The 19,350-nt window shown below is 37.3% G+C and overlaps 1 protein-coding gene across 4 annotated transcripts in view; it reads left to right on the top strand.

Moving 5' to 3' along the window:
* Spopl (speckle type BTB/POZ protein like) overlaps positions 1 to 19,350 on the top strand; it is a 64,516-nt gene that overhangs the window by 16,716 nt on the left and 28,450 nt on the right. For all 4 annotated transcript variants that reach the window (XM_038337381.1, XM_042055467.1, XM_038337379.1 and 1 more), the window contains exon 2: positions 19,187 to 19,322. In XM_038337381.1, the coding sequence (XP_038193309.1) occupies positions 19,245 to 19,322 (78 nt within the window). In that variant the 5' untranslated portion in view covers positions 19,187 to 19,244. The remainder of the gene's footprint in view (positions 1 to 19,186; positions 19,323 to 19,350) is intronic.

Below are 19,350 nucleotides of genomic sequence, written 5' to 3'. Positions count from 1 at the left end.
CCTCTACCTCCCGAGTGCTGGGATTAAAGGAGTGTGCCACCACCGCCCGGCTCCACACTGCTTTTAAAACTAAATCTAATATCTCAACTTTGATAATTTCTCTGAAATATTCTTTTAAGAGTAGTCTAACTTTGTGCTTTGTTTTTGAAGGCAGTAAATTACGTATAGCTTTTTTGAAATATGTCATTCTTTAGCAGTGGCCTAATTTAAAGTCTAGTTAATAATAAATTTGACTTACTGTACCAAGCACATAGATGAAAATATAGTAATCAAAAGGAACTTCAAATTGAAAAAGTAGTCATATTTTCAACTAGAAATTATGAGTTTATTTTCTGATTTCCGGACATTTTAGAAAAAAATCTATACCGTAAGATTATGTCAGGTTTTTTTTGCATTTAAATTTTCCTATCTGCAATAGGCTCTTCACATGGCTTTTTAAATATCTTTATTCAAATTTTTATTGATTACATTAATAACATTTTAACATTTCATTTTATGTGTTTGGGTGTTTTGTATATATGAATCTCTTGAAACCACATGCAGCTCGATGCTCTAGGAGGTATTAAAGACAGTTGTGGGGTGCTAGAAATCTAATCCACTTTATTTGACAGAGCAACAAGTGCTCTTACCCACTGAGCCATCTCTCTAGCCTCCCTCCCCTCCCCCCATTCACAGTACATTTTAGAAGATCAAATGAAATATTATGTATAGACATAATGTTTAAGGTATGGAGCAAAACCTTACTGATCATTGTATAATTAACTGCACTATAGTTTGTAATTTATATAAGAAGCATTACAGAAATGATCAGGTAGCTTGTGAGCAAATTATTTTACTAAGAAAAAAGCTAAGTTTTATCACAGAACTGATATTGAAGAAAAGCAAATTAGCCCTGTCTTTGTGCACATTGCCTTTCAGTCATGTCCAGTTCCCCTCACACAGTGAGCTTTAGGCAGTTGACCAAGGGGGAGTGGAGGTCATGAACCAGCTTCTGTTAGCATACAATCTCCAGAATGAAGTGTAGCTTCAGGTAGATTAAGGATCCATAGGTGTGGCTAGCCTGTGTACCCTCATCAGCAAGCTTCATCCAGGCCATGCCTTCAGAACCAGCTTTTTCATGCATAACTGACACCTGCTAGAAAACCTCTCCAACTTCAAGGCCATGGCCATCTCTGTGTGTACCTGTCAGAGAGTGGGAACATAATGCAGGTGACAGGGAAGGGCATGTCATAGAGCCACTGCGCATGTCATCAAATGGAGGAGCAACAGCCGAGCTTGAATAATGATAGCTAAGAAGGTGTGCTAGTGCCTTCTTGGGCTGCAGTTGTACACCCACAAGTGTGCCAACTAATCTAGTATGGTGGCCTGTGGTTCCAAGTGATATTTCTACAGCCACAAGAACTACATCACTGCTGTGGATTGACTGCAGCAGCATCCGTTAGATGGGGACCAACAAGTCCTCTAGCCAGGTAGGTATGACAGCCCAGGGATCCATAACTACACCACCACACTGGGAACACACAAGTATGACAGCTCTTCTCTGTCCCTAAAGAAGGTCTACCTTCATGCAGGGTACTGACAGGAATGGCCATGTCTGCAGGGGCAGATATATGACACTCTGTATTGCCTGCAGGGCTTCAACTAGGGGCAGTTGTCCAGGAGAGGCCCTGGAGCACCCACACCACCATCAGGAAGAGACTGGCCACTGTGGACTATTGCTTATTCCCTTTAGGATGAGAAGTATGGTTTTTACATTGACAGTTATGGTGCCTAACCTCAAGCCCTGAGAATGATCCAGTTTTCATGGGATGACTCTAGTGAATGGAAGCCGAGTACCTGTATGGACCCATTGAATACAGTGTATCTGGTGTTTCCTCAGGTGGATTATTAGTGAGTTTTCTAGGGCTCTGGATCTTGGTTAGTTTGGTCGAGGATCCATTTTTTGCACTCTGAGCTGGTTAAGAAGGATCCTATTTTATCAGTTGCCATTTTTGTCTGCTTTCAAGGTATTTGGTTTACAGTATCTGGTTTGGTTGCTTTGTGAGTAAGCATTTTGATCTCGATATTTGGTTTGATTTGCTTGCTTGCTTTTGGATCTCTAAAGGCATTTTGAATTCTGGCTTTTTAGCTTGTTTCCAGTATTGTTCAGTTTTGAAATTTTGAAAACATTTTGGTTTTTGTGTTGTCTTGATTTTCCTATCTTTGAAAGGTTTTGATTTCTTATTTCTTATCATTTGTCCTTTGTCTCCTGACATTCCTTAAATGCACAATTCTGTGTTTTTCCCTGCTGCTTCTCCCTTGACCGTGCCAGGAACTTAGGAATTTTATGAGTGCCTGCTGATAAAGATAGCAGGCTAAAGGCCTGGCAAGGTCACAAGAAAAAACAAGAGTCTAGTCTATAGATTAAACTTCAACTTCACAAAGATTTTGTTTAATTCTTCTTATCCAAATTATACTAAAGAGATCAATGACTAATAATAATAGTAATGATGTTTTATACTTTAAGTACTGCTTTTCTTAATTTAGTTGTTATCTAAAATGTTCCATAGTACAGTTTGCTGAGATTAAATATTAATTAATATTTCAGTTATGTAAAGGAGAGACAACACTACAGTAACTCCTTTTTAAAGTACCATTTCTATCCACTTATATATAAATGAGACAGTTCATCAAATGCAAGTAACTGTAAATAGAGGGAGCTGTATAGTCAATACTGTAAATTTTGTTTTAGACATTTGTTTCATCTGTAATCTTCACTCCATTAGGCCAAAATGTGTTCATTATTATTCAATTTTAGACACAATAATCTATGTCACATGTAAATATTATGTCAGATAGAGAGGGTGAAAAAAAATCCAGACCCGAATCCTAATAGCTAATAGTTTTTATATGATCCAGCAGTTTCCTTCTTAATGACCTTTGCGAGCTATTTCTCTCTTCTAAGATTGCTGTCTTGCCCACTACTCAGGCTTATCTACATTCAGTGATGGGAATAAGATTCCTAGCTGTGAGAGACCTTGTAATAGTTAATAAGCAACACATGACTCCCAAATGCACAAAATGTGATGTTTGGCCAACAGGATGAACTCTGAATGAAAACTTATGAAAATAAGCTGTTTTGGCTGTGAACAAAAACTTCTGAAAGGAGTCAGTAGAGACTGGCTGGTTACAGTTTCAGTACTGTGGAGATAGAATGTTTTAGGTCCAGAGGCTAATTATTTTGTACTAAGTTCTGGCCCTCTGGAACAGTCATTCCTTGCCAACCTCTGTATTAGAACTAATATCTTGTGACAGTAGATTTAAAAAATTCCCTCTCACACACTCGGATTGTTGCTACTTGAAGATATAAGATTAAATTATAATTTGCAATTTGTTTCTTTAATTGAAATGTCTTTAAAAACTTAAAATTCCATAAATGTATTACTCATTTTGCAAACTTGTATCAACTTCATACATGGTTTGCTAAGATAGCTACAATTTGGGTAATTTTTGGCTTGTCATAGCTTTAAACCATTTGTAACACCAGATTCTGTGTTACCCCCTCGGTACAGTTCACAAGCCACTGTACCTTAAGCTAGTTGGACAAGGGCCTGGAGATTGAAAGAACACACAAAGAGACCTGGGTCATCGGAAGGAGATCAGCCGAATGCCATTTATTTAGCCTTGGGGAAAATCTTACATACCCCACTCCTGCCTAAGGAATTCCACCCAGGCAGGTGGGAAATTACCATATCTAACTGCTGCACAAGGACTTCCACCTAGGCAGGTGGGAAATTACCATACCAACAATAGAGTCAACAATGCCCTACAACAAATCACCAGGCGGGGCAGAGGGAGCACAGGAACAAACAGGATGCTTAGTCATCTGGCCAGAAATTGTCCTCAAGATGAGCCCCAGGAACAAGGGCAGACCCGGGCTCTACACCATTGGTTAAAATTTTCAAAATGTTGTAAGTAGATACTAAAGTAAATGTGTTCTTATTGACTTCATGAACTTGAAGATGATGACTTAGAGTTAAGAGCATCCTCCAGTTACCCTGTCCTTTTAATTATGGTTGTGTTACTTACATACATCGTCACCCACACGTGTACATATATTTGAGTAAGAACAAATTTTAGTCAATTTAAACTTTCTATAAAAAAAGAGGGTCAGATTTCTGCTGCCTTGCTTATTCTCTTAAACAGAATTGAAGTATAGAAAATTATACCTAAAACACCTGAGTGCATATTAAATTGAAAGTAAGGACTGTTTGCTTCTTTCTATAGGACCTAAATCAGTGTAGGTGCCTTACAGATACTCATGGAGTTAATGATTAAGAGAAAGTGTATGAATACATGAATGAGTGATTTGAAAATAATTCAGAGATTATGAGGTTGGCATGGTGAGTAGTCTGCCTACTGCTCCGATTCAGTGTGCTGTTTGCATACTGCAGATGTTTAAAAGACTGTTACTTACAGACTGTCTGAGGGTTTCTGTTGCTGTGATGAAACACTATGACCAAAAAGCAAGTTGGGGAGGAGAGGGTTTATTTGACTTCCTTCCATATCACTGTTCATCATCGAAGGACAGAAATTCAGACAGGGTAGGAACTCAGAGGCAGAAGCTGATACAGAGGCATGGAGGAGTGCTGCTTCTGTTTTGCTCCCTATGTCTTGCTGAGCCTGCTTTCCCATAGAACCTAGGACCACCAGCCCAGGGAGGGAGCCACGGACAGTGGGCTGGTTCAATCAGTAACAATTAAGAAAATGCCTTACAGATGGAGTTTATGGAAGCATTTTCTCAATTGAGGGTCGCTTCTTTCAGATAACTACCTTGTGGCAAATTCAATCAAAACTAGCCACCACATAGACTGCTAAGTAAATCTGATTTTAAAAATTGCTGTTAACTGTCTTTTGGAAATTATCTTTAAAGGTGAAACATCTTGCTTTATTTATCTTAAGAATACATGTCTATAAACATAAATGCCATCGGCTTCTATACAAAGCATATACATTGTACCCTGTATCTGTGTAGTTATACAAGTAATAAAACATTTGGATGTTTTTTGTTCCAAACTTGACACAGATATTATTACATTACAAAGGATGATTTTAAAAATGATACCCAAAGATCTCATGGCATGAATTTATTATGCTACCAGGCATGCACATGTTCTGGATGGCCTGTAGCTGATTTTGAAAGAATATAGAGTTGGGATATTTCTGTTAATTTATGTAGGGCTGAATAGGACCTAGTGCTTTTAAAAGTATCTTTGTTCTTTGAAATTTTCATAAGTGTATAAAATATATTCTAATCATATCCACTTGTCACAACTCTTCTTAGATAACTCCTAAGAAGCCCCACCCAACTTCATGTCCTTTTTAAAATTTTAGTGATGGAGGAGTGTCTATGTGTTACTTTCATTATTAATAAAGAAAACTGCCTTGGCCCTTTAAGAGAACAGAAAATTAGGTAGGTGGAGAAGACAGAACAGAATTGTGGGAACAAGGAAGTAGAGTGGGGGAGACGCTTCAGGCATTCGCCATAGGAGTCTCCATGCTGCTCCTCTCCGAGATGGACGCAGGTTAAGATCTCTCCTGGTAAGCCACACCTCGTGGTGCTACCCAGATTACTAAATATGGGTTAAAGGAAGATGTGAGAATTAACCAATAAGAGGCTGAAACTATGGGCCAGGCAGTGTTTAAATGAATACAGTTTCCGTGTAATTATTTCGGGTGTAAAGCTAGCCGGCGGCCGGCGGGTGGTGGGACACAGCCCTGCCGTTTCTCACTACATTTTAGTTTTATATTGTTTGTTTGTGTATGTGTACATGCGTGCTATGGTGCACAAGTGGAGGTGAGAGGACATCTTTGGGAAATCAGTTTTCTCCTTGCTCTGTCTTGGTTCTAGGGATCCAACTCAAGTCATCAGGCTTGATGGCTTACCCATAACATTTTCCCCACTACCTTAGTTACCCAGGGAGTCCTGTTAGTGCATGTGGGTGTGAGGCCATTGTTTGGTGCATGAGCAAATAGTCTATTGTAATACCCCAGTGAAAAATTACTCTTTCTTCACAGTAGCAATCAATTGCCAGTATAGTTCCTTAGCTGGATATAAGGCCTCAGGACTGCCATCTCTCACTTCTAGACTGCAATTATGGCTGCTTTGATTTGGTTCAGCTATAAGGACCACATTATGTCTAGAAGACAATATATTGTAGCACTTCTTCCTGTTCTCAGATGCTTTCATTCTTTCTGCCTTTTTTTTGAACTATTCCTGAGCTATGTAGGAATGGGAAGAGAGAGGCTGATAGATATGTCTTATTGAGCACACATGATCACTTCTCAGCACTTTGACAAGTTATTAATCTCATTAAATACTGTCTACTACAGAAAAAGGCTCTTCTGACCGTTGGGATTAGCACAGGTTTATATTTATAAATATAAATATTTGGAAAGCTGTTTGACAACATGATTTAGCAAAACAACAATGGCCCCTCACAACACACACACAGACACACAGTTACACACCCACACACACCCACACAGTTACACACACAGTTACACACCCTGCACACTCCAGGGGTTATGGGATTATAGTTTCTGTTTTTAAAATTGGCATACGGGATATGTACTTCTTCCCCCCTGCTTAAAATATACTTTTTAAAATGGAAGTTCCAGTCATATAAGTCTTTCAGTTACAGAGGGAAATTGCTGTCCAACACAGTTCTTTTCCTGAACTGTGCCTGCCTGTAGTTGTGTTAGTAGGGTTCTGTGAAAGTTCTCTCCTTGGCTCTGGTCAGTGTTACCATCTCTGTGAGTAAAAGTCTTGTTTCCTTCCCTACCACTCAAATGCCCAGTCCTTCTGCTAATTTATATCATCAAAATATTTATATAATGCTCTATATTTTTTCATTATTTTTTGAGTCAGTGTTAAAATATTTAATCCTAGAAATATGTGAATACATGCACACACCAGAAAAAAAGTTGGTCTCATAAAATAGCTATATTCCTTTCTATACTATTACCCACTGAAAAAAATTACAAAGAACAAATTCTTATAGATTCTTCTCTCTTAACTCTTTCTAATTCTTCCTTGTCCCCTGAGACTATAGCTTTCTTGTTTCTTTGACTTGTGTTTTCTCTTTCTCAGATTTCTTTTTACTTGGTTAGAGCTGAAGTCCTCAAAATGAGATACCCACTTTATAAGGGATATAAAGTATACTGTGAAGGAGGAAGGTTAGGAAAGAAATCATCTGTGTGACACAGAAAAGTTAGGGCTCATTGGGTTCAGAATACAATATTGAGTAATTGGTCATGGAGGTGAGTGAACTGTTTAAGTGTTTGTAGTTTGAAACTTCTTTATTTGACACTCAGTTGTGAGCAAATTTGATTATGGAGTTCCAAGCTCATTTTTTTTCTCAGAAAATCTTAACAATACTTAGCATTTGTGTTAGTAGCATCTAGATTTCAGTGTAGTTTGGTCTTTTGTAGATAATATGACGAATTTTAGGATTTTCCTTATATTTTTAAGAAATAGAATTCTGAAGATTTACCAGAGTGTCTGTGTGTAGATCTCTCTTGACATTTTATGAGGTTTGATTTGATAACCTTGTGCCTCCCTCCTTCATCTCTTGACAATAAACCTGTTTTTTTAAATTTACACACACACACACACACACACACACACACACACACACATCACTATTATTCTTGTTTTAATCTTGTTTGTGAGTACATGTTGCTAAATCTGGTTCACAATGACTCATTATTTCCTATATTTGGGTCTTCAAAAATAATCTTTTTTGTTTTCCAATTATGAGTGAGTTGTAACCCATTTTACCTTACCGATTGAATTATTCTTTCTCTAATACTTACTTTTATGAACACATTTTCAAAACAGTTTACTCTTGTTTTATTCAAATAAACTTAGAAAAAATATATGTAGTTAAGTGTTCCATGTCTTTTGGCATACAGTTCTTAGAATTTCTGAAGATGATAAAACCACGACTTATCCTTGTGAAAAGCCAGCTGTCTCAGCCAGCCCAGTCCGCTCCGCTTAGGAGAAATAATGATCCTAATTGCCTTTTGCTGGCTCTTTGTACTTATAAAAAGACCTTAGGTTTTTTTTTTGTTTGTTTGTTTGTTTTGTACTTCCCCAGAGGAATTATTTCTAGTTCCTTCAATTGTAATATTTCTCCTATTTCTTTGATAACTTGTTTATATTTATCTACCTTGAATACCTCAAAATTTGTTTTTCCACCAGTATCCCCCCTTTTAATTTTTCAGCCCTATTAGAGCTTGCTTATCATTTTCCTCATGAAAATGTTATCTCATTGGTATATTGGGGGATAAACATGACAGATAAACAGTATGCATGTTACTGTCTTTAACTGTGCTGTTTAAAAGTTCCATCATAAGTATTGGCTCTTGAAATTTGAGAGGCCTTACATGTGAATTGAAACCACGAAATCCATTTACACTGCTTTCTGTTTTTAACTAAACAGTATTTTGTGCTACTAACATGCTCAAAAAAATCATCTTCAAGCATCTAGTGTAAGCCTATGCTCAATACAGGTAAGCACAAATTATTTTGCAACAGGAGCTCACTCAGCTGCCTAGCTTTGACCTGGAACTCAGTATGTAGGTAAGGAACTCCGTGTACCTGGAAAACTACTGCCTCAGTCTTTTGATTATTTTGGATTACAGCTGTGCACCACAACTGCTAGTCATTGTCAAATATTTTTCTTCAACTATCAAACTGAGCTTTTTACTTTATTTTTTGATGAATGTCATAAATTACAATGACAGTTTTTAATGATAATAATTCAATTACTTTTTATTGTTCACCACTGTACAGCCGGACCAGTGCTTACATTTCAGATACACACAAAACAAAGGGTGCTATCCTTAAATGAATATCCTTAAGGAATTAAAAAAAATCAATGAGATGCTAAGAATGGGGCTTAAAGAATGAATCATTTAATTACAAATTTGTGAAATACTAAAATAAATTTATAGTCTTCCCTTTTTTTTTCCTTTTTACACATTATAGTTAATGTGTATCAGTTTTATTAAGTCAAACCTGGGTTTTGATTTTCTTTATTGTTCCTTTGGTTCTCTATTGTATTTATATTTTTCTAATCTTATTTATTATACAAATTTTATTTTATGTGCCCTTTTTTTCATTCCTTATGGTATAATGGTAGCACATTGGCTTGACCCTTTTTTCTTATTAGTTCACGAGAATTTCATACATTGTGCTTTGATCATATTCACACTCTGTCTTATTTAGGGTTTCTATTAATGGTGATAAGAAAACCCTGGCCAAAGCAACTTGGGGAGGTAAAGGTTTATTTCATCTTTCAACTTTCAGGCTGCACTTTAAACACTGGAGCAAGTCAGGACAGGAACTCAAAGCAGAAACTGAAGCAGAGGTGTTGGAGGAACACTGTTTATCCTCATGATTTGCTCAGCCTGCTTTCTGACAGTATACAGGATCCGTTGCCCAAGGATGTGTTGTTGGTTTTTTATTCTAGCCCAATATTGGAACACCAAAATGATGTTGTTTCTTTTTATTCTTTTTACTCTTTTGACTTTTTAGTCTTTTTTTTGGGGGGGGGGAGGCTCACCACATTTATTTGGCCAGCTCCCAAACAAATCACACAGAGAGGCTTATTCTTAATTATAAGCACCTGGTCTTAGCTTGACTTGTTTCTTGCCAGCTTTTCTAAACTTGTTATCCCGACTACCTTTTGCCTCTGGACTTCTCCTTGTCTTATTTCTGTACGTCTTACTTTCACTCTTATTTCGAGGCTGGCTGGCTGGCTCCTGATACCCTTGCTTCTTGTTCTGTCTTGCTCCCTCCTCCCTTATTCTCTTGCTCTTTCTTCCTTAGATTTCTCCTCCTATATCTTCTCTCTGCATGCCAGCCCCACCTGTCCTTTCTCCTGCCTCACTATTAACCGTTCATCTCTTTATTGGACCATCACGTGTTTTAGGGAAAGAGTCACAGCTCCACAGAGTTAAACAAATGCAGTATAAATAAAAGCAACACACCTTAAAATAAATTTCCACAAGGATGTGAGCTGAGCCTACCCACATCTATCATTAGTCAAGACAATACCCCACAGCTTTACCTACAGGTTGATCTTAATGAGGCATTTTCTCACTTACTGTTTTCTTTGCTCAGATAATTCTAGCTTATATCAAGTTGACATAAAACTAGGAGCACACTCCCTTATTCAACTCTTAATTCAGCAATTCTCAGCCTTCTAATGCTGCTACCCTTTAATACATTTCCACATGTTTTGGTGACAGACAACCATAAAATTATTTTCTTTGCTACTTTAATTTTGCTGTTGCTATGAATTGCAAATATCTGTGTTGCTATGAATTGTAAATATCTGTGTTTTCCAGTGGTCTTAGGTGACCCCTGTGAAAGGGTCATTTGATCCTCAAAATGGTTAGTGTCCCTATCTTTTTTTTAAAAAGTAGTTTAGGCACTTAATTCTGTGGTCTCTTCTTAGAACTGCCTTCACTTTGTTTCACATATTGTGGCATGTTTTGTTTCTATTTTTGTTCAATTCTAGGGATTTAAAAATTTCTTTCATTTCTGCCTTTGTCAAATTCTCATTTAGTAGTATATTATTTATTTCCATGAATTTGTGTAATTTTTGTTATTTCCATTGCTGTTGATAGCCAGTGTTACTCCATTGTGTTCAGATAGAATGCAAATTGTTATTTCAGTTTTTCTGTGAGTGTTGACTTGTTTTATGCCCTCATCTGTGGTTGATGTTGGAGAAAGCTCCATGGGCTACTGAAAAGAAGAATGTGTATTCTTTAGTGTTTGGGAGGAGTGTTCTATAGATATTTGTTAGGTCCATTTGACTGATAATGTTACTAACTCTAGGTTTTTTATTGTTGTTTCTAGATGACCTTTCTGCCTGTGTAAGTGGGGTATTGGAAATACCCACTATCACTCTATTGGGGTCAGTCTGTGAGTTTTATATCGAATGGTATTTCTGATATTGAATTTGATGCCTCTGTGTTTGGTGTCAATGCTTAGGTTTATATCATCATGTTGGTGCATTTTCCCTTTAATGAGTGTAAAATGTCCTTATCTGTTCTAATTTTTGTTTGAAATCTATTTTGACAGATACTAGAATAGCTATCTTACGTTCTTAGTTCTATGTGCTTGGAATGCCTTTTTCCCCATCCTTTACCCTCAGGTGGTAGCTATCACTGATGGTCTGATATGTTTCATGGAGGAAGCAAAAAGATGGATTTATAACCCAATCTGTGAATCTGTCTTTTCATTGATAAGTTTAGACCACTTGTATTCAGAGTTATTTATATAACATCTGTTAATTCATGTCAGTTTGTTGATTTTTTGGTAGTTTTTATTTGTTTTGTTTTTCAGGTTTCTTTTTATAATCACCTGTCCTGGTATTGATTTTTTGTTTGTTTGATCCCTCTGACTTGGGTGTTTTTATTTTTTTCTTCAGATTGAACTGTTCTTGCCAGTATCCACAGTGGAATAGTCTTAATAGTTAACTATTTGTCATCTGTTTTTATCATGAAAAAATTTACTTCTTCAGTTTTAAGAGTTTGTTGTTGTTGTTGTTGTTTGTTTTGTTCTGTTTTTTGTTTTTCGAGACAGCGTTTCTCTGTGTAGGTTTGGGGCCTGTTGCCTGTCTTAGACTAGCTCTTGTACACCAGGCTGGCCTTGAATTCACAGAGATCTGCGTGCCTCTGCCTCCCAAGTGCTGTGATAATAGATACTTTTTCTTGGTCTAAAATTCTGTCTGATAGTTGTAGTCTTTTGGAACTTGGAATACATTTTTCCAGGCTCTTTTGACTTTGAAGATTTCTGTTAGATATTGGAATATTCGAATTGTATGTTACTTTATAGGTATGTCTTTGTAATGAGACTTGGATATTTTTCATTTGCAGCTTGCAATACCCCTTCTATATTATGTGTTGATAATATTTTTACTGGAATACATGATGGAGTATTACTTTTTTTTGTCTGTTTGCTATTCTAGAGGTCTCTTTTTTCCTCAATTTTTTCCATTTTATTGAAAATAGATTTTTTTTACACAGTATATCTTGATTACAATTTACCCTCCCTCTTCCCCCCAGTTACTTCCCACCTTCATTCCTATCCAGATCCACCTCCTTTTCTGTCATTCCTCAGGAAAGAACAGGCTTCTAAGAGAAAATGATAAAATATAATCGTCTAAGTTTCTATTTCTATTGCTGTGATGAAACACTATGACCAAAAAGCAAGTTGGGGACGAAAGGGTTTATTTGATTTGCACTTCACCACTGCTGTTGATCACTGAAGGAAGTTAAGACAAGAACTCAAAACAGACTGGAGCTGATGTAGAAGCCATGGAGGTGGGATGCTGCTTACTTACTGTCTCACTTCCATTGAATTGCTTAGCTGGGTTTCTTACACACCCAGGACCACCTATGCAAGGAAGTACCAACTATGATGGGCTAGGCCCTCTGTCACTACACTCCAGGCCTGCCTCCAGCCCGTGTTTTTGACACATTTTCTCAGTTGAGGCTCCCTCCTCTCCAGTAATTCTAACTTGTGTCACGGTGACATAAAACCAGCCAGCAGAATAACAAAGATAAGATAAAAACATTATATTTGAATTGGACAGGACAAACCAACAGAAAAAGGGGAGCACAAGAATCTGAGACCTATTCATTTGCACAGTCAGGAATCAAATGAAAGCACTAAACTGGATCCATAATGTGTATGCTGCAGATCTGGTACAGGCCTGTGCAGGCTCTGTGCATACTGTTTCAGTTTCTGTGAGATCATATGAGCTTTGCTTATGTTGATTTACAGGACCTTGTTTTCTTAGCATCCGTCATCCCCTCTGGCTCTAACACTCTTTCTGCCTCCTCTTCTGAGGGGTTCCCTGAACACTGAGGGGAGGGATTTGATGAATACAGCCTTTTTTGGAAGGCTGAATGTTCCAATGTCTTTCATACTGTGTGTAATGTCTTGCTGCAGGAGTGTGTGTGTGGTGGGGTTAGGGGTTCTTTGTATTCGTTCTCATCTACTGTAGAAGGAAGCTTCTCTGATGTCAGCTGAACAAGGCGGTGATCTATGAATACAGCAGACTATCATTAGAAGCCTTTTTTTTAAGTCAGTAGTATTTTGTTTTATCCTGGGTCCCTAGTCTATCTCTGGCTTTTGTTTACCCAAGGAGGTGTCACATATAGGTTCCATCTGTAAAGGCATTGTAGAGCAAAGGGTTTGTGGCTGGTTTGGTGCTTATGTTTCTCTTTTGGTAGTGTGCAGAGTGCTTTCTGTATCAAAGACACGAGGACATGGGGAGAAGGTTCTGTGTATGCACCAGCTCAGCTTCCTTCTGCTTAGTGCATTCTGTAGATGTTGTCTTCAGCAGTGAGGCCTTACTGTCAGTTTGTAAAGAGAAACCTATAGTCTTGGCAACTGCCTGAGCTGTTGGAGATTCCCTTTGGCCAATAACTTAATTAGATGTAACCCAATTCTAGTCCTGGAAGATTTGTTTGATAATGAGATTACCTGTTGGGACTCTTGTTTTCCCATCATTAGGCAATTTCATTTAGATTGTCTTTATATATGTATTTAGGAAGATTCTGCTTTATGTGATTTTCATACTACCCCTCAAATGGCCCTTAAGTTTAGCTCTTTCTCTTTATAGTCCCTCCCTCAACTCCTTCCCCCCGTTCTTCCTCCTCCACTTCCCCCTCCCCACTTGATCCTCCTAGTCCAGCCATCACCCCCATCCTTTTATAATGATCTATTTGATTTCCCATTCCTTACAAGGTCTATTTGTACCCTTTAGTCCCTTGTTCTGTACCTGACCTCTGTTGTTCTGATTGTTGTTTGGTTATCACTGACTTAAAAGCTAATATCCACCTTTAATCAATTACATACCATATTTGTCCTTCTGGGCCTGGGATACCTCATTCAGAATGATTTTTCTAATTAATTTCATCAATTTGTCTGCAAATTTCAAGATGTAATTTTTTTAATGGCTGAGTAATACTTTATTGTGAAAACGAACCACATTTTCTTTATCCATTCTTCTGTTAAGGGATGTAGGTTGTTTCTAGTTTTTGGCTATTGTAAATAAAACAGCAGCTAGCATACTTGAGTCTTTGTGTTAGGATGAACCATCTTTAGTGTCTATATCCAACAGTGTTTTATCTGGATCTTGAGAAAGATAAATAGGTGAAACAGAGGCAAACCCTTGATCCAGACTTTCAGAAAGTTACCAAGCCAGTTAAGGATAGAATCACAGTTGTTTCAGAATAAAGTTGACATGTTCTCTTTGGTACACCGTAGGGATTACTCCATTCTGCACTAGCCGCTTCCTGTCTAACTGAAGATTTCTCATCTGTTGCATATGAATTTCTTCATCTTATTTCTTTTATTTGCTTTTAATTTTACATATTTTACATTAAAATTTCAACATATTAAAAGTAATGTCTCCCAAGTCTGAAGAGCATATATTAATGCCAGCAAATAAAAATATTTATAGATGAATGAATTATAATTTGTCAGATTTCCTTGCTGCATACCAGACCTTATCAAATCTCACTTATTGTTTACAGTACTCTTTAAAAAATAAGATGATTATATTTTCTTTTTGGTTTTTTTGAGAAAGGGTTTCTCTGTTGCTTTGGATCCTGTCCTGGAACTAGCTCCTATAGACCAGTGAGGCTGCCAATTTAGAGATCCGCCCGCCTCTGCCTCATAGAGTGCTGGGATTAAAGGCGTGCACCACCACTGCTCAGCTTTGTCATAGTCTTTTAAGAGTTTGTTTTTATTATTGTTTTTGAGACAAGGTCTTGCCATGTAGCCCAGGCTGCCCTCACAATCACAGTCTTCTTTCTTCTGCTTCCAAGTGCTGGGGTTATGAAGGTGTGTGCCATCATCTCTTTTAGAACGGGAGTTTCTTGTTTATATTTAAGTGGAGTGAAAATCAAAACTGCTTTACATGGAGGTGGTTGTGTTCTTTTCCTCTTTCTGACTGGAAAGTAATTTCAGGGAATTCATCCATTCAGGAGTAGTTGAGTATAGTGTACATGTCTTACATACCTAGAAATATTATCATTTTGCTTTTTAAGCCTGAAAAAAGTCCGTGAAATTAGTAATCATTCTCTTTTCCTTAAGTTTTGACCAGCAAGTAGAAAAATGAGGCCACATGAATTTGCTTTTATTTCCTCATTTTGAATTTCATAGAAACATATTTCATTGGTGATTTCTTTGTGTGTGGTTGGTTGGTTTGTTTTAATGTATTTATAGAAAGGGTGGAGTGGGCACTTGCAAGCCATGACCCACATGTAGAGATTAGATGACAACCTCAGGAGTCAATTCTTTCTTTTTACCTTGTGGTCAGTTCTCTCTTTTTATCATTTTTTCCTTATTCAAGTAAAGGGAATCCGTTTGTTAGGGTTGGTGGAAAGAGCCTTTGTCATCTGAGCCATCTCACTGGCCTAAATTTGAATTCTTGTTTTGGTTGGTTATTGTTAACCTCATTCATTATCTCAGTCAAGTCTGTATAACTCAGCAGTGGTACACCACTGAAGACAGTGACTCCCTTCCCCCAAACTCCCAGCAGCTGCTGCTGCTTCCCTGGGAAGAGTCCATGTCCTCTGTGGAAAGCACTCCATTCATGAATGGATGGGTTCAACCTGTTACAGGCTCTTTTCAGGCAACTGCAGCTGGGAATTTTGTACAAATGTTATGCTCCCAAATACAACATTTCATAGCCCTCCTCTCCATTATGGGGCTCTCCTCTTGTTAATTAATGTTCCCTGGCTCTTGGAAATGATGGTGTGAATGCACCATTGATAGTTGCATACTCAGCAGTCACGTGGCCTCAGTATCTTAGGCAGTCTTTTTCCATTCACAGGAAAGAGAAGCTTCTCTGGTCAAGGTTAAGCATAAGTATTTAGGAAACAATTGACTGCATGTGCATTTAACAAAATAGAAAAATAGGTTCAAGTCTGAGACCTATGAATTCCCCAGCCATGGTTGCTTGACCATGTCTAGATTACCAGATACAAACTTCTTCTAGCAGAGTGTACCCCATATGCAATCATTATGCAAATGAATAATCCCATAATAGTCATGCTCTTTTTGGATCAATGGACACATCTTTCCTGGCAAGTTGGCACTGTGGTCCACAGGTCCACAGCTGGGTAAGACCCCTCATGATTTTTTTTTCTCAACTCTCTGAATATCTGGCACTATAAAAAGTACCCGGCAGGAGAGACTTTCCAACTTAGTTTCAACTTGGTTTTCTGTAATTCCTGCTCCCATGTGTGTGGTATCTTCATTCAGCAATAGGGTCTAACCTTGTAGTTCTGTTTGACAACCAAGAGCAGTGACAGTAACCTGTATTGTTTGAGAGTCTTTGAGGTGTTCTTGGCTAAGAACTCATACAGAGGTATTCTATACCACCAGAATTTTCACTTAATATCCAATGGTTCCAAGGGATAGAGAGCGTCCCACCTATTGTGGGTATGTCCATTCTGTTATTTTAGTTATATTTTAATTATAACTATGAAGTTGGTTTCTTCATAAATTACTAGTTTTGATTAACCTTCCCTTCCCACCCTCTCTGTCTTCCATTCCCTTAATCTCCCATTTAAATAATTTTATTCCCAGTATTTCTTCCCTCTGCCTTCATATAATATGTGTTCTGTCCCACACCCAACACCCTTAGAGTATATTTCTCCCTTACCAGTGATCCTTTTCTAACTTTCTGGACCCTGTAGGTAATTCCAAGCTATACACACCTTTCTGAAAATTCAAGAGTATTATCCTTTTCTGAAAGAACATGTAGCATTTGTGTCTTCCTGGCCTGGGTTACCTAACTCATTATAATATCTTGCTGTTTCTTTCATTTTCCAGTAAATCTTATCTTTCTTTACAGCTGAATACAGTTCTGTTATTTATATTTAGCACAATGATAGTATCCATTTATTAGTTGATCAATAGCCAGGCTGATTTAATTCCCCAGGTGTTATGACTAGAGAAGCAAGGAGCCTGGATGTACAAGTATCCCTGTGTTAGGACAGAATCTTTGAGTATATGCCTAGGAAAAGTCATAATTAGTTTTATTTTTAGGTTTTTTTTTTTTTGAGAAAAATGCAGAGTGATATTCATAATGACTACACTAGTTCTAATCTCAACTCAGAATATGTAAGTATTTCTCTTTCTCTATCCCTATGTTCACATCAGGCCAGCATCTAGTATCTTTTTTTTTCTCCCTTGATGGTAGCCATTTTGAATGGAGTGAAATTAACGCACATTTCTCTGATGAATGGCTAAGATTATTCAACACTTCAAAGAGTTTCTTGGCCATTTATATGTCCTCATTTGAAAATTTCAGTTCCATAGCCAGTTATTTGTTTTCTCACAGTATTTAGCATTTTTTTTTTTTTTTACTTTTTTGTCCTCTGTCCATTGTGTAGCTGGCAAAGATTTTCTGTATTTATGTAGGCTGCTTCTTCAATCAATACACAGTTTCCTTTCATGTATAGAAGATTTTAGTTTCATGAAGTCCCATGGGCCCACTATTGATTTTACTTCTTGAGTGGCATGGGTCTTGGTCAGAAAGTACTTACATGTTGACATGTATTTCCTACTTTTCTATGCAGCAGTATCAGTTCCTGGTCTTTTGGTCCATTTAGAATTTGTTTTGGTAGGACAAAAAAATGATGGTAAAGTTTTGTTTTTCTGCAGATAGATATTCGGTTTTCTTGCAGCATTTGTTTGAGATGTTCTCTTTTCTCCAGTGTCTACTTTTGAAGTCTTTATCAAAAACCAGTTGGTTGTGGTTGCATGGCAGAAGTTGAATATTTTAAAATTATATTCTTTGTTATTGTTGACTGGGTTCGTCTCTTCGGTGTCCTCACCTTCCATTCTCCTCCATTCCTCCTATTGTCCTCTCCTTTCCTCCAGTTTTCTTGCCTCGTGCTCTATTATCATCACCACTACTCTCTCACTACTTCTCCCTTTTCTCCTTTTCTTTTGTTTTATTTTACTTTTGAGACAGGAGATTGGAGTTTGCCATGTAGACCAGGCTGTGTTTCTGTGCTGCTCTCTGCCTAGGACTCCAGGTCTGCACAGTGATTCCTGGCTTCTGCTTCATATCTCTGTTGCAGAGTTTTAAAGGGCTTCTTCATTCCCAGTTTTATTTGCTGGTTTATCTTTTATAGTTTTATTTCTTTCTCAGTCTTTCAAGTGACTTACTTCAATCTTCATTTTCTCTTCTCGCATTAGTGTTCAATAGTTTTAGAGAAAATTATGTCTCTTTTTATTGAATGATTTGTCTCCTTGAAGGTATATCCCTCCATAGGATTTATGTGCTTTCTTTGTCAGTTCTTAATCAAAAGTAGGTTGTTATTGCTCTTAAACAGTATATTCAACAACATCAACAATGACAATCAGAGGAGGGGAGGAGAATGGAAAGTTAGAATACTGAAGACGAGAACACAGTCTAACAATAATGAAATATGTTGCTTTAGTGTATTAAAGTTCTCCTATACGACTACAGCCAACTGAATTTTGGCACAGATTTCAAAAGTACACATTGGAGAAAGAAGAGCATCTCAAACAAATGCTGTTCAACTACATTCAGATAGATGGATGATTGTGCATCCAAACTGATTCGGTACAGGAAGAGATAACTAGAAGGGAAGTACATGGTTCAGTACACCTCTGAAGGAAACACTGTGAGAGAGAGATACAGTCTTAGCACACAGCCAGGTTGTTGGAATTCTCTGTAGGCTGTTGTAGAGTCTGTTCTTGGTAAGAACTGGGATGGCAAGTACTTACTGCGATAACTTGCTCATGGCCCTTTGGACTTCAGGAAGTTAATGGCAGAAGATGAAGCAGACATTGATGTCATTAAGTTTCTATAACATATTATGTTACATGGATATATTTGACTTGTGATATTTTGAAAATAGTATCATATATAAATATTAATCTTGTTTAGATTTCAGTTGTTTTGGTTGACAGATGTTTATGACTTAATTTATTAAAAATTTCTAAAATTATTTTAACACTTCATGTGTCCCTTCAAATCTAATTTTAATAATAATTTTTCTCAACTTTAAACATATTCTCTCTCCTAATTATCTCAAAGGTTGATCAATAAATTTATTTTTTTCATTGTAGCTAAATTACTCCAGTTTGTGGGATAATATATGAATCTTAAGCTTCTTATAAAGTGGCAATGTCTATGGAACCTACTCCATCTCTGTCTGGAGATATGTCTCCTAGCCCTGTTGCAGAAAGCTGGTGTTACACACAGGTACATGCCTTTTAAAATGCATTTGGTG

The sequence above is a fragment of the Arvicola amphibius genome, chromosome 7 (assembly GCF_903992535.2).
Source record: "Arvicola amphibius chromosome 7, mArvAmp1.2, whole genome shotgun sequence".
Classification (NCBI taxonomy): domain Eukaryota; kingdom Metazoa; phylum Chordata; class Mammalia; order Rodentia; family Cricetidae; genus Arvicola; species Arvicola amphibius.
The sequence above is the reverse complement of the archived record's forward strand: the minus strand, read 5'-3'. Positions and strand labels throughout refer to the sequence as shown.